This window comes from Paroedura picta, chromosome 11 (genome assembly GCF_049243985.1).
Source record: "Paroedura picta isolate Pp20150507F chromosome 11, Ppicta_v3.0, whole genome shotgun sequence".
NCBI classification, from domain to species: domain Eukaryota; kingdom Metazoa; phylum Chordata; class Lepidosauria; order Squamata; family Gekkonidae; genus Paroedura; species Paroedura picta.
The window spans coordinates 18532628-18547588 of NC_135379.1; the positions used below are offsets into that span (position 1 = coordinate 18532628).

Consider the following 14961-nt stretch of genomic DNA (forward strand, 5'->3'; position numbering starts at 1 on the left):
CGAACTGGTGGCTTCCACTATGCTAGCATCCAGGAAGAAATCTGACTCTAGGATAAAGGACTGTTTCTGTGTAATGTTGCAGATGCAAGGGCTATAGCTCAGTAAAGTCAGACTTACCCTCCTTCTTCCAGGGAGCTTATCTTATCTGTACGCCATACAACATTTCCCATTGTTGAGACTACATGTAGCCTTCAAAAGTTGACCCAGACACCCTTTAAGATTGTGAGGGATGTTTTGACAAACTTCCTTTCTCTCAAGGTGCTTTTGCTGTGGCAGTAACTTTAGCCAGAAGGATATCAGAATTGGGAACACTGGCTGTAGCCAAAGAATTGTGTCTTTTCTGCAAAGTGCTTCTATACATGGATCCTACCTTTATTTTCTGTACCACCCCTCGCTGCGAATGGGGTCGAGGCAGTTTACAGTAATAAAATACAGTTCCCCTCCCCCCCCTTTATGCAAAAAATCAGTTCTATCATACACAAGAGATCAGCCTGCCATCTTTTCTTCCCTAAACCTTCTCACCAAAGGGAAAAGAACTAATGTTCTTAGATGGACACTACATATCGACATCAGGTGCATTGCCCCCTTCAGAAAATCAGATCGCTGGTGTATACCTTACCATCTGGTAGTGGAGGGGGAGTGTCTAATTCAAGGCTAGCCAGGTGGATTACGAAGAATTTAGCTCAAACATACCCTTCTCAAGGTGTTCAAGTCCCTATGGGCATCATTGTTTCTTCAGTCAAAATGCGGCATCTCTGCAGCTTTCAACAACAGTGCTCCAGATTCCAAAAACTGTAGAGCTGCTTTATGGGCATTGGCTTCCACTTTCAACATCATCAGACATTATAAAGTAGATTCTGTTCCCTTGGTTGATGTAGTATTTGGACAACAGGTTCGTTAGCAAGTGGTCTGATTCGTCCACCCTTCTGACTTACTATCTTCTTCCCTTCCTGGTCTTGGGAGTACGGCTTGGTAATACCCCAATCATCAGAATGTCCTCTTTGCTTCAATGAAAATGCAGCACTGGACTTACTATAAAGGTTCCTATCTTCTGTGATCTCTGTTAGTGAGTGCTGTTTCCCACAGAGCTATAATTAAATTTGGATAACTCATACTTCACAACGAGCCACGTTAACTACGTACATCACCGAACTGAGGATACTGACTACTTCCTGCCCCCTGGAGACAGAAAGAACCACATGTGTCCTGCCTCCAAGAACTGTGGGTAGGAGGGTACCCAGTTGTCAGGGTATCTTCTTCCTCTTCAGCTAAAAGGAACCTTCCAGTAAGTTCAGTGTTCTATTTGTTTTTAAAGCATTGATGGTTACTTTTCTGCAATTCCAATCAGCTTGCAATAATAAGAATGATACGATTAACAGACGTCTTTTGGATCATTAAGTTCTAACTGATTTCTGCTGGAGCATAAGCTTTTATGGATTAGAGCCCACATGGGCTATAGACTGCAAAAACGTATGTGCGCTAGGATGAAAAAATGTTAGTTTTTAAAGCGCCACAAGACTCCTGTTTGTTTTTGCTGAAAAACCATGAACATGGCTTCCCCTGTAGAAAAGAGAGGAAATAATATTCACTTATAAAAACAATAAAGCAGCAAAAACAAGACTAAAATGTCAGCATCAGATTGGCCACTGAATTATATCTAGCTGGCAACAAATGTTTGTGTGTGTGTGTGTGTGTAAACTTTATGTGCTAGCAGTAAAGCCTCTGTTGGAGGACAAAGATTTAATGCATGTAGATAAAAATTTACAAACCATTAGAATTAGTTCAATATTATACGTTTTCTGGGTGTAATATCACCATACTCTGGGGTATCTCCTTTTTTATTTGTAGACTTGCAAAATGCTGTACCGTTAAGCTGTGCTTCTTCTTTAGATTTAGATTCAAATTAAAATAATGTGAATCGTGAGTTTGGGTAATGGACTGTTACACATGAATTTGGATGGGAAAGAACTGTGAGCTTAAAAAAAATCAACTGCATATATATTTTTTCTGTTTTCCATTAGAAAAAGAACTAGCAGGTTCTATATCTACCATAAAGTAGTAATTTTCAGAATAATGTCCCATGAGTTCTTTCTGTGATTCCTTTTTTTGAAAATAAAAGGCAGTATAGGGAGCAAAAACAAAGAAAACTACCTGTGTGTGTAATTGGCCTTCCCTCCTCCTTCAGATGTAATTAGCATTACTAAGTACAGAGAAGAGATGTGTTCCTTTGTTCAGTATTAGACAGGTAATTTGCACATACAATGGGGAAGTAGACTTAAAATGACAGCAGTGAAGAAGGATAAAAAAACAGCAACACTCAGAGAAAGGGGTTGAGAGTAACAAAGAGTTGGCCTGGTAACTTCAAAACAATGGGTGGGTCCCCTGGGAATTTGAGAGGGGAAGCCTGGAAGCTGGGACTTTTGAAACCTGTTATGTTCTCCCGTGATAGCCTTTCTTCTCTAAACAAATGTATGCCCTGTGAAAAACTTTTTTCGTGCTGATCAGGCAAAATAAAATCTACCAACCTTCCGATGAAAAATATATAACACTTAATAAAAACATTGGGCACAGCCCAGATTAATTCTTTGTTGTAAACTTGTCTTAAATGGCAGCTAAAGAGAAATGAAACTGACCATAATTTTAAATCTCCATAGGTGAGATGCCTGGAAACTGGGAAAAGAGAAATAAACTTTTGTAATTAAGCGTGCAGCTACGTTATTTCCATTGCTTTAGGCTTGAGTAGCTTTGCTTTAAATATACTGGCTTACTTCGTTTAAAGTCCACCTTTCTTAGAGGAAGCAGAAAGAGAGTTGGTTTTTCATTACCCTGCTTTTCATTACCAGAGGGAGTCTCAAAGGGGCTTACAATCACCTCTCCCTATAACAGATACCCTGTGAGGTAGGTGGGGCTGAGAGAGTTTTGACAGTGGTAGTGAGAACAGCTCTGTCAGGACAGTGACTAGCCCAAAGTCACCCAGCTAGCTGCATGTGGAGGAATGGGGAATCAAACCCGGCTGGCCAGATTAGAAGCCACTGCTCTTAACCATTATACCAAGCTGCCTCTTACTGAGACTCAAGGCAGATTACCCCACTGAAAATAGTGAGAGCTGTACAATCAAGAATGAAACAAAACTAGACTGCAAAATTAGAGAAATGATGCAACACTATAATGTGTATACTGAGCAAAATAATGGATTCCTGAATTAACATGCAGATAGCCATTGGTGTGTTAGCATTTGCAGGATTTTCAATGGATAGCATACCACCAGTAGTTCATAATTCATTCTCCAGTGGTAAAGTCACATGGAGGGCTATTCCCTCTGTTTCTTTTTCTGGATGTAGACTATGTTAGGCTTTAAAATCTCTTATTTGTAAGGTTTCATGACGAATAAATAAACCAAGAATACTGCCTTAGCTGTTATCAGCTGTTTACTTTTATTAATATGCCACAAACATACAGTAATTAGATTATTTTTGCTGTAGGAAACCCAATGTTGTGCTTTTCTCTCTGACTTTTTTAAACTGCACCAGATTGGTTCATCCAGTCATTGTTTGTTTATTGAAAGATGACTGATAAACTATCCAAGTAATGTTCATTCTGATGAAAAGTAGTAGAATGGAGAATTTATATATATCTATACCTTCCATCTATACCTTGTGGCTAATAGCCACTGATGGACCTCTGCTCCATGTTTATCCAATCCCCTCTTGAAGTTGTCTATGCTTGTAGCTACCACCACGTTCTGAGGCTGTGAATTCCACACATTAATTACTCTTGTTTGATATAAGGTTGCTTAGAAATCAGCATATCAAAGAACAGGGGTAGGAATGATCAAGCCAACATAGTTGGACAATTTAGAAACCCTCATAATAATAAAATCTCTTATCAGCTAATAGAATTTAGATATGTTAAGAAAGGAGTAAAGGTAATGCAGACTGAACAAAAGACCGAAGTAATAATTCATAGCACTTGTATATATTTAAGGTTTAAAGTTGTGACATAATGCTAAAGACTTGGCATTTAGAAGAAGAAGAGTTGGTTCTTATATGCTGCTTTTCTCTACCCGAAGGAGTCTCAAAGCGGCTTACAATTGCCTTCCCTTTCCTCTCCCCACAACAGACCCCCTGTGAGGGTGGGTGAGCCTGAGAGAGCCCTGATATTACTGCTTGGTCAGAGCAGTTTTATCAGTGCCGTGGCGAGCCCAAGGTCACCCAGCTGGCTGAATGTGGGGGAGTGCAGAATCAAACTCATCTCTCCAGATTAGAAGTCCGCCCTCCTAACCACTACACCAAACTGGCTCTTGTTGAAAAAGGGGGGGGGGGCTTGAAAGTGCTAGATGTGGGCTGCGTTCTGCCCTATGGGCTGATAGCATTTGTGAGCTATGTCTTTTTAACAAGGTCAAACCATAGCTGCTATTGTATCTAACATTCATTTGTGCCACTAGAATGGCTTTATCTCCCATCCGTTCTTTTCTTTTTAAAAAATGTCTCTGCTTTTCTCTTTTGCTGCTTCGTTTTGCTCAAGGTTTCTGCGGCAGATACAAATATCTCTCTAGGGAGCGCCTTCCACTGTGAGAGCTCTGAGCATCTGTCAGAATTCCTGAAAAATATAGTATGAGTCACTGACTTGCACCTGAAATTCCTTTGGGGGTAGTGCTGTGCTGAAGAAGTCCTTGGGAGCTGCCCACATGTGTTTGCAGGGAGTGCTGCCCACTCGGCTGTTTGAAAGGCCCGAGGGGGAAGGACATTGCTAGTCAGGAGGTTCAGCCTTCTTTTACGTTGCACGAGCAGTACAGCTGTTTCAGAAAGGCATATCATTAGCACAGCTGAGTCGGCCTCTTTTTAAAGAGCTGTCACCAGCATAAAGCAATCTTATTTGATCAACTGTATTTGTATGTAAAGGTAAAGATATCCCCTTTGAAAGCACTGAGTCATGGGTGGCCTTCCCCAGTCATTACTGTTTTACCCCCCAACTCATTTTACCGACCTCGGAAGGATGGAAGGCTGAGTCAACCTTGAGCTGGCTGCTGGAATCGAACTCCCAGCCTCGTGGGCAGAGCTTCAGACTGCATGTCGGCTGCCTTACCACCCTGTGCCACAAGAGGCTCCTGTATTTGTATATCATTTGCTATAAATTTGTTCAGTTGAGTGGAGAGAAACAATGTAATACATTTATTGCTCTGGAGTAGTCTAGTCTGAAAATCTGAATATGAACCCACCTTTGGAGTATCTAAGCCTTGTCCATTTGTGCATTTATAAATGGTCCTCAGTTCTAAACTGCTATGACTGACTGCACATAACAACACTTCCGAAATCCTTTATTTGGCTTTAGTTGCTGCCTGAGGCATTCTTTGTGAGATTTGCTCACAAATGTTTTGTCCAAGATGGAGCCTGCTATCCATAGTTGTTGGGTTGGGGGGGGGGGTGTTGTACTGTAAGATCTTGAATGATTAAGTTTGCTAGCTCTTGGTTGGGAAATGCCTGGGAATTTCTTCAGGTGAAGCCGGGGAAGGGAGGACCTTGGTAGGGTATAATGCCATTGAGTCTGCCCTCCACAGCAGCCATTTGGCACAGCTTATCTGCACAACCTGGAGGTCCGTTTTAATTCTAGATGCTCTCCAGCCACCACCTGGAGATGCTGTATGAGTAACAATATTTTTGATGGTTGTGGGTACGCTCTTAGTTAATCAAAAGTTTTTAATTGAAGAGCATACCAATCAATTAAAAATAGCAGCTCAAGATTGTTTTCGTCTTCATGAGCCTTTCCGGGTAGGACTATGGGAAGACCACCTCCATGTCATCTAGGCAGACTGGAACCATTTCTATTGATATGGTGAACCGCTTTCCCATTTGTGAAACTGGCAATGAAATGTCTCTCTGGTCAAGCTGGTTGATATCGTGCAGTTTGGAGACAGATCACACGGGAGAGGAGAAATGACTAGCGTGAACGTGTAAATTGTTGCTGAGTGATTGGGTAATCATAAGACTGCAAACCCTGGACCCTGTGTTGTTCCCAGAAATGAAAACAGATGTGTGCAAACATATGGAGCATTTAGCTGAAGCAAGGAATTGGCAGTGGTGAAGGAATGGCAGTGCAAAAAGATCTAGATGCATTTCCAACAGGATTTTCCAAAGTGGATTTTCCTTAGAAGATCTGCTGCTGGACTTTGGTAAATGGAATCAGAAAACCAGTTGTGATATGCCAGAACTGCGTATCTCAAGCGCACAATAGACAGTAGTAAACAAAAAGCTCTCAGTCTACCAGGATTGCTAACCACATTATAGTAACCCCATGTGGTCTTCAGGTGTTCTCTTGCTAGCTTGGGAGTAACTACGGCAACAGCCTTACTAGAATGTAGTCTTTAGGGTCTACTCCAGCATCATAGCCAGCCAGAATATTATTCAGAGCTGAAAGTTATCTGTGTGTAGAACAGTGGTAGGCAAACTGTGGCCCTCCAGATGTCCATGGACTACAATTCCCATGAACCCCTGCCAGCACCATGCTGGCAAGGGCTCATGGGAATTGTAATCCATGGACATCTGGAGTGCCGCAGTTTGCCCACCCCTGGTGTAGAATGTCAGAAGCTTTGTCAGTTGCAAAGCAAAAGTAGATCTCATTTCACACACTCAGTAAATATCTGTAACTGCTGTTTGGGTCCTTCTGCTTCTAGAACCTTCTGTTCCTTGAAGTCTATCCTGTTTTGGCTGCCCCTGCACAGCCATATTCTCAAACTTTCTGTTACAATAAAGAATATTTAAAAGAGGTTTAAGTGGAATGCAGGTCCTTGCAGAATTCGTGCCCCAGTCCCTGATGGTTGCTAACTGTTACACATGGGCCCTCAGTGGCAATAACACCTGGCAGGCAGGTATGAAGAAATACTCTGGCTAGAGGTCACCTCTTAACCCGGTCACCTCACAAAAATTATATCACTCTTTAAAAATGTATCCTGACATTGATAATGTAAGCTTGGAGCAGAATCCAAAGCATTGCCTCATCTGGGTGCTACCGAAGCCAAATGATCAATGGTGTTGAACTATAAAACACATCTGCTGCTGTTCCATGGATAATTCTATAAAAAGCAACAAACCCGAGTCAGTTAAATATATTTTTGATGAACAAGTTTTTGAAGCCAGCGTTAGGATGATAAAATGACAAAGAAGTATGTTGGTTCAAACGTAACTGTCAGGTGAAGATTTATACTTTAAAAAAAAATAGCTCCTGCTTCACTTTATGTTTCACTTTTGATCTGTTTTCTGGCATATTTTAAAATAAACTTGGTCATAATAAGAAAATTCCATCTTCAGTTTTGCCAAGAAGAGGCTCCCCACAGGAACTATAGAGACTTAATTGGGATGACTGATTATGGAGTTTATTGGGAATTGGGAGGAAATGTCTTGCCAGTTTCTACTGTCTCCTTCCTGATTTATCCAGTGGAGAAGCTATAGAAGATCAAGACACTTTGTGATGGTGTATCAAGAAAGCCCAAATCTACTGCAGAAGAACAGTTAGGAGAAGGATCACCATAGATAGAATCATAAAGTTGGAAGGGGCCATACAGGCCATCTAGATCAACCCCCTGCTCAACGCAGGATCAGCCCAAAACATCCTAAAGCATCCAAGAAAAGTGTGTATCCAACCTTTGCTTGAAGACTGCCAGTGAGGGGGGGGGGCTCACCACCTCCTTAGGCAGCCTATATAGTCCTAGATACTTTGGCATCTGAAACAGAAAACTGAAATGGCCATTTTACTATGTTTTAGCTGCCATGGGTCACAATTCAGAGCATAGGTTATAGTTTTTCATTTATAAGTAGCTTCTGTATAAATGGCTTCATGCCACTATATCTTTGAGTCATTCTTTCAATTATATGTTGATTGATTTCTGAGGGGGCCTTTTTGCCCAAGTAAGGTTAAACAGCAGGAACAGCTGTTTTCTCGGTGGTTTTAACCCTCAACTCTCCCTCCTTATTCCTCCCCTCGATATTTGACCAGTCCAAGCCTGAGTATCTTTTGGAATCATTATCATATATGTTAGCTGGACCCAAGACCTCAGGAATCTTGAATGCATCCTGATATACCCTGATACCCTGGATGTTCATAGGTAGGCACCAAGAGGGCAAGTATTTTACCTTTTTCCTTTGACCAGTAGCAACCGGATAGTCTAATCTGGTTTACTCAGTCTGGCTCACTCAAAAGTGCATTTTGCTAAGTTCAAGTATGTGTATAGCACTGCAAGTTTTGCCTGAAGTAAAATGTCGGAATGATAAACTTGTTCTGCTGCGGACTTAGCACTTTCCCCCTCTAAAGTAACACAATGAAATGTTGATCAGTGGATGGAAAAAGATGCTCCCTTTGGAATATGCTGCTCGAAACTGCTGCTTCATGGTAAGGATGCCCCCGACCTCTGGTATTAGAAGAGTCACAATGTGTCAGCCTAACTTACATGAGATTATTGGGAGTGGCCAGGGCTTTCAAGTTGCCACCAATTTATTGTGATCTCATAAGGTTTTCAGGGTAACAGAAGTGGTTTGCTATTGCCTGTCTTTACATAGCAACCCTAAACTTCTTTGGTGGTCTCCCATCAAAATATTAAGCAGGCTGACCCTGCTTAGCTTCCAAGATCCTGATGAGATACGGATAGCCTCAGTCAGGGCCTTCAGAGCATAAGGTGATGACAAATACGTTTTGTCTTTTGTCTCCAGGTGGGACCTGGGGATTCTCCAGAATTAAAGCTCATCCCCAGAATACAGAGATCAGTTTCCTTGGAGAAAATAGACCTGTTCTGTTATTCGTGCTTTCCCCTTGTGCCTGACATCCCAACTCCAGCTGTGTTGTGTGTGTGTTTGTGTGTGTATTTTAAAAAATGTCAAAGGTGTATTGTTGCAGCGATAGGGCACTATAGCATATCTACTACTGATTTTAAAAAGGCAAAAAGCCTTTTTATGCACATGGTCCCCAACCCCCCTCCCCCCTGGGTGACAGAAGGGCAGTAATGGTGTGTATGAGGGAAATGTCACTGGTTGTGGGCAGAACAGTTTGGAAAGGGGGGAAGATTAAACATTTCAAGGCATATTGGAAGAGACCCAAAGTCTGCTGCGGATAGGTTTCTTAAAATAGAAGTAAGGAGGTGTTGCAGACTTAGTTAGATTACGCAGTGATGGGTGCCTATCCTAAGATGACTGTTCCAGAGACTGCCTAATGTAGAGTGGGTTTTGGCATCTTTTGAAGGAGAGCTGGTTCTTATATGCCACTTTTCTCTATCAGAAGGAATCTCAAAGCAGCTTACAGTCGCCTTCCCTTTCCTCTCCCCACAACAGACACCCTGAGAGGTGGGTGAGGCTGAGAGAGCCCTGATATTACTGCTTGGTCATAATAGCTTTCTCAGTGCTGTGGCGAGCCCAAGGTCACCCAGCTGGCTGCATGTGGAGGTGCACAGAATCGAACCAGGCTCGCCAGATTAAAAGTTTTGGTTGTTCTGGTCCTTGCTGCCTGGGTTTCTCTTTTGCTTTATTTTATTGATTGATATTTTAATCAATTTGATGTTAATGTTTGACAGAAAGGTACGCTTAGAAGACGCTTAAATAAAATGTTGGTCTGAGTCTCGGGGCAATGGCCTTCTAAAAGGAGCCTGCAAAATAGAGAAGAGATGGATGCAAGCTGCTTTGGGGGCCCCAGTGGGGAGAAAGGAGGGATATAAATAAAGTAAATAAATGCCTTGTAAAAAGAGTGGTTGTGGGTCCAGTTGTCCCATTTCTTGTGGGTCAGTTATCCCCAGCATTGTTTTTTTGATGAACAAGGGGACCCGTATTCTCTTTTTCATCATCAGAAAAACTGGCTGGATCCAGCCCAATGGCTGTAGGAAAGACTAACAATAGGGAGGAAAATCTGGTTTCAAATGCATCCAAAAGTTATATTAAACTAGCTAGCATAGCTATGCTTTCTTCTGTCTTATTTAAATTTGTTAACTTCAGAATTAATTCTTCCGAAAGAGCTAAGAAATTATTATCAAACTTTACTGAGATACTCATGGCTGCGTATAAGCTTTTCAAATCTAATTTTTTTCTGCTGTGCATGCTTTTGTAGCTTTTGTGTTATCACAGTTAATTTAGACAAGGAAACAGGTTGGCCTGTACAGGAAGCTTCTTAGGGTCAAAGTAGACATGATGCCAGAGATCTGCACATTAATTTCCTCTGGTTTTAAGAGTAAATAGTCACAGAAGCACCACCACCCTGGGTTACGGGCTAACTCCTCCCCCCACCATACTGTTTTCCCAACCTCCGTTCCCCTTCCCCAGAGAGGCATTTTTGCTGCAATGTGGGGCAACATGCAAGTTTCCAAATGGTGCCTGGATGGGGAAAACAAGCAGCCAGCTGTGTGCATGAGAGTTATGTGAGAATGACATGGGCAGGCAGAGTTAATTCCTTAATCTGACTTGATGTCCTCAGTGCTCCCTTCTTACCTTAATTTTTAAAAAGTAAAATCTGCAAAGAGAACATGGTATCAGCAATGCATCCCCCTAACCAAAACATAACCAAGGGTACCTGCCTGCTGGCCAATTTGGCTTTGTGCTTTCAGGAGCATTCCTGAGGGACAGCCGCTAGGTTGGCAACCGTCCGCAGGAGAGTGAAGTAGTGAGCATTGCCCAGGCGTAATCTCCTGCCTGATTGGCGCGTCTTGCATCGTCTGCTTCTGCCAGCACAGTTTTCTTGGCAAAAGGTGAAGTGGCTCTGAGCTTGAGTGAGTTCGGCTAGAGAGAGAGAAGTAGGCAGTGAGAAAAGTAGTCTCAGCTGTTTTGCTGGCCTGCATTATGCAGGCACAAAATTTATTGGACGAAAAGAAAAACCCACGAGCTTTTAAAAAGGCAGTACGAGGATTTTGTTTGTTCTAGCGAAGTGTAACATGACTCAGGCCAGCTGGATTCAAGTTCCCCCTGAAGAATATCTGCAGCGAGGGCTTCAACCATAAATTCAAATCTGCCAGGGTCCTCTTCTAGTTGTCTGGGAGATTTTATCAGCGTACATTGAGGGCTGCCTTTTCCTCTAGAAATTCAAATTCTGCTGCTTTTGTTGATAGTCATGTTCATTTTATGTGGGATGCATTTGCAGGATGTAATTGTCACTTTAAGCAAGTCCATAGAAAGAGGGTTTTTGTGAATGCTATAGCAAATAGGAGTAGACCTGCTGAATCATGTGTCTAATGGATGGGCATAATATATACTGAAGAACTTGAATTGTGCTGATCTCTAGGTCTTGGTAGCTTGCTTTTCCTTCTTTTTTCATTGTTATTTGTGGTGCCCACTGGTGGTAGGAAAACTGAATGTCCAGCATTTAACAAACAGAATCCTAAAGTTTGCAAGTACTCCTGTTTTGTGCCTCTGAAAATAACCATAGTTGACCTTTATCAGAATGGTAACCTTGATTTCAAAAGGCTATTTGTTTGTTTGTTTGTTAAATATCGCATTGGTGGCACAGGGCATGCAAATACCCCAGATACACTTGGGTAGAGCCAACCACCCTCCAAGTGGCCTTTCTCCCGTCTATGGAGCCTTCCTCCAACTGAAGTGGTCGTTCCTCTAACTGAAGAGCCACTTAAGCTGGAGGGAGAAACCTTAAAAGCGGAAGAAAGCTGCAAATTTGAGCAACAAGGAAAGGTGGGGTATACATATTTTATTTTAATAATAAAGAAATAAAATTTGCTCACTGGAGTGGTAGGATAGGGTACCCCCTACCCTAGGAGTGGTACCCCCACTGGCTCACACATTTAGGTGTTGAGTATGATAGTTTTGTAAGCATCAGAGGGATTTTTCTCCCAGCAGGGAATCCCAAAAGGCGCTTGTTAGCCCAGCAACCCATTTTAATAGTCATTATTTTCAGTGTATGAAAACGTCTTGAAACAGTGTTGGTTAACTTAGGCGTATTCTCAAAGCATACAGGAATGTTGCCTCACTTTATTGTGCTACTAATACATTCTGTTTTTACAGGGACATGGTTGAAAAGCACTTTAGGTGCCATACAACAAGAAGGCAATGAGATGACCTGGACTTATATTGCCCCTCAGCTGGGGTACTGGGTTGCCGCTATGTCACCCACCCATCCAGGTAAGATGAATTCCAGAAATAACTGCAAAACTCATAAATAAAACACTTGTGAATGTTAGGATATTTCATCCTGTTGCATCAATGAATTCTGAAAACAAAGTTTAAAATCTGGTTTAATATCTTCAATTGAGTTTAAGCAGACTTTTTATGTTTTTAAAAAACTGGCCTCAATAAGAGCAAGGGCCCTTTTGGGTGCTTTTTCAGATGAGACCAGGGCCCTGTGGGACTTGGGATAGTTTCACAGGGCTTGCAAAACAGAGTTGTTCCGCCATTGGTTGAGACCAGAAACAATATTATAACTCTGCTTTTTACACAAGGAAGCCTTAGACACCTTTGAATTAACTGTGCTACAGACAAAATATGTGTTTCCAAAAAAGAGTGGTGCCTGCTTCAGGAATCTGTTCACTACAGGATACACTGCTGCCCATAACTGCAGAATGGATATGGTGTTCTTACCCTTCTAAGCCCTAGAAATGCAAGCTGAATTGTTCCTGCTGGCTAAGGAACCCAGTAGCAGCACAAGACAAGGGGCTGGATCCAGTCAGTTTTCCTACAGGTGAAAGCTGCTGTCCATTATGGGACATGTATGACCCAAAGCCATGTGGGGCATGGATGGCCAATGTCAATAAACAGCGATTGTGAAGCAGCTTCCAAGACCTGAGGGTGATGACTTAGCCCTATACCTGTGTAACTTGGAGATCTGTTAGCAACAAAGTCTAAGGATTGGGATTCTAATCACATCTGCAAAGCCTGTAGGCAGTAGGCTATATAGGACCTACCAGCCATGTATGGTGACTTGCCCCTTACTTGACAATCCTCTTGTTTTTGTAGCCCCAAGCAGGTGACAAAAATGGGAAATTTATCAAGCTCTTGGTAAGCCATAATTCATGACTTGATTCTGCCTGGAATCTACATGAGTTGAGCAGAACTAACCTAAATATAGAGCCTCTTGTGACACAGAGTGGAAAGGCAGCAGTCATGCAGTCTGAAAGCTCTGCCCATGAGGCTGGGAGTTCAATCCCAGCAGCCGGCTCAAGGTTGACTCAGCCTTTCATCCTTCCGAGGTCGGTAAAATGAGTACCCAGCTTGCTAGGGGGTAAAAAGTAATGACTGGGGAAGGCACTGGCAAACCACCCGTATTGAGTCTGCCATGAAAACGCTAGAGGGCGTCACCCCAAGGGTCAGACATGACTCGGTGCTTGCACAGGGGATACCTTTAACCTAAATACATTTTTTTAAGAAGTTAGTGCTGAATTGATTTGCTTTAGCATTTTACATTTTTTCCTCTTCCAGGTCACAGTGTACCCCAGGACATAAGCACTTACCACACAGTGATTCTTTTGGCAATTCTAGGAGGGATGACACTTATCCTTCTTGTCTTACTGTGCCTCCTTTTGTACTATTGCAGGTAAAATGTCTCATGTTGACCTTTAATAGCAATGCAATTAAGCAAGCTCATTAAAACTCTTGTGCTAAACAACGTCCAATACATGTAATAGCTTATAAGAACAGCATTCTTGAGGGTCTTTTCAAAGGTGGCAGTCAAATTAAAATTAAAATTAATTGCTACTAAAATGATAAAATCCATAAAACAAAAAGCAAAACCACAGTGAGTCCTCATAGGTATTGTACGTATTTTCTCCCTACATCATAGTGAAAGTTATAATTCTAAAGTGGAAGCTTCCTTTGCAAATGGAGCAACACAATCTTTCATTAAAAAAAAAAACTAGGAAAAGTTTATCTTTCAGTGCACTGTCCAGTCAGTTTACAAATTTAAACTTTGCTGTAGTGTGAATGCCAAGCTATGATTTTGTGTTATCCTTTTTTTCTCCATTTCCCTTCTAATGATTTCCTTCTATATTTGATGAAATTGTTGTTCAAGAGTCCTTACTATGCTGAAATGTCATTTTTAAACTAAGAATTGGAAATCTTGGCTTTCTTCTGCAAACAGAAGTAGTTCTGGCTTTCTTCTGCCATTTATTTAAATTATTTATAGCCTGAAATTAAGGTTATTGTATATCAGTCCCAATGAAGACATAGACCAGGGGTAGTCAAACTGCGGCCCTCCAGATGTCCATGGACTACAATTCCCAGGAATTGTACAATTCCCTGGGAATTGTAGTCCATGGACATCTGGAGGGCCGCAGTTTGACTACCCCTGACATAGACTTTGTCTTGTGATCTTCCGCCCCATCCATGGAACATGATGTGAACAAATACCCCTTTCCTACTGGAAGGATCACATCCCTATTTCATATGAACCTACCTGTCTACTCCACTCATTTTCAGAGGCCCTGCTTTGGGTGCCCCAACATCTGATATGGGTGAGTGGCAACCTGAGGAAAAGGGCCTTCTCGTGACACCTTAACTTTGAAACTCCTTTCCCATGGAGATTCATCTGTCTCCCTCTATCATCTTCCACCAGCAAGCAAAGACTTTTTTGTTTGGCATACCTTTAAGGACTCTTATTGGCCCTCCACTGGTTGTGTTATGTATGTTTGCATATCTCTGTTTTTTATTCAGTTGCTTAACTATTTATTTTAAATGCAGTTTAATATTTTTTATGTTTTGATAATTGCGACCTGGGGGGACTGTATTTGGGTAAACATAAGACGTGTGTGACAGACTGCACTTTTTAAGAGCATAGAAGTTCTGTGTAAACAGCTAAAGGACTGTGAAGGGTCCTTGAGAGTCAAGCTTGAGAGTCAGGCTTTTCTAAGAGATCTGGTTGGTTAGCATCATTTGAGCAGAGAAAGACGGCTGAGGAGAATTGAGTCTGAGTTCAGCCCTAGCTGAGAAGAGTCAACTACTGACAGTTTTGAAATTCAGCACTAACTGAGAGCTGTTTAACAAAGACAGGAGAATT

At 41.9% G+C, this 14961-nt stretch overlaps 1 protein-coding gene across 4 annotated transcripts in view; it reads left to right on the top strand.

The window, feature by feature from the left end:
* Positions 1 to 14961, top strand: part of FAM171A1 (family with sequence similarity 171 member A1) — a 74561-nt gene that overhangs the window by 56105 nt on the left and 3495 nt on the right. For all 4 annotated transcript variants that reach the window (XM_077304708.1, XM_077304707.1, XM_077304709.1 and 1 more), the window contains 2 exons: positions 11979 to 12095; positions 13389 to 13503. In XM_077304708.1, coding sequence (XP_077160823.1) covers positions 11979 to 12095; positions 13389 to 13503 — 232 coding nt within the window. The remainder of the gene's footprint in view (positions 1 to 11978; positions 12096 to 13388; positions 13504 to 14961) is intronic.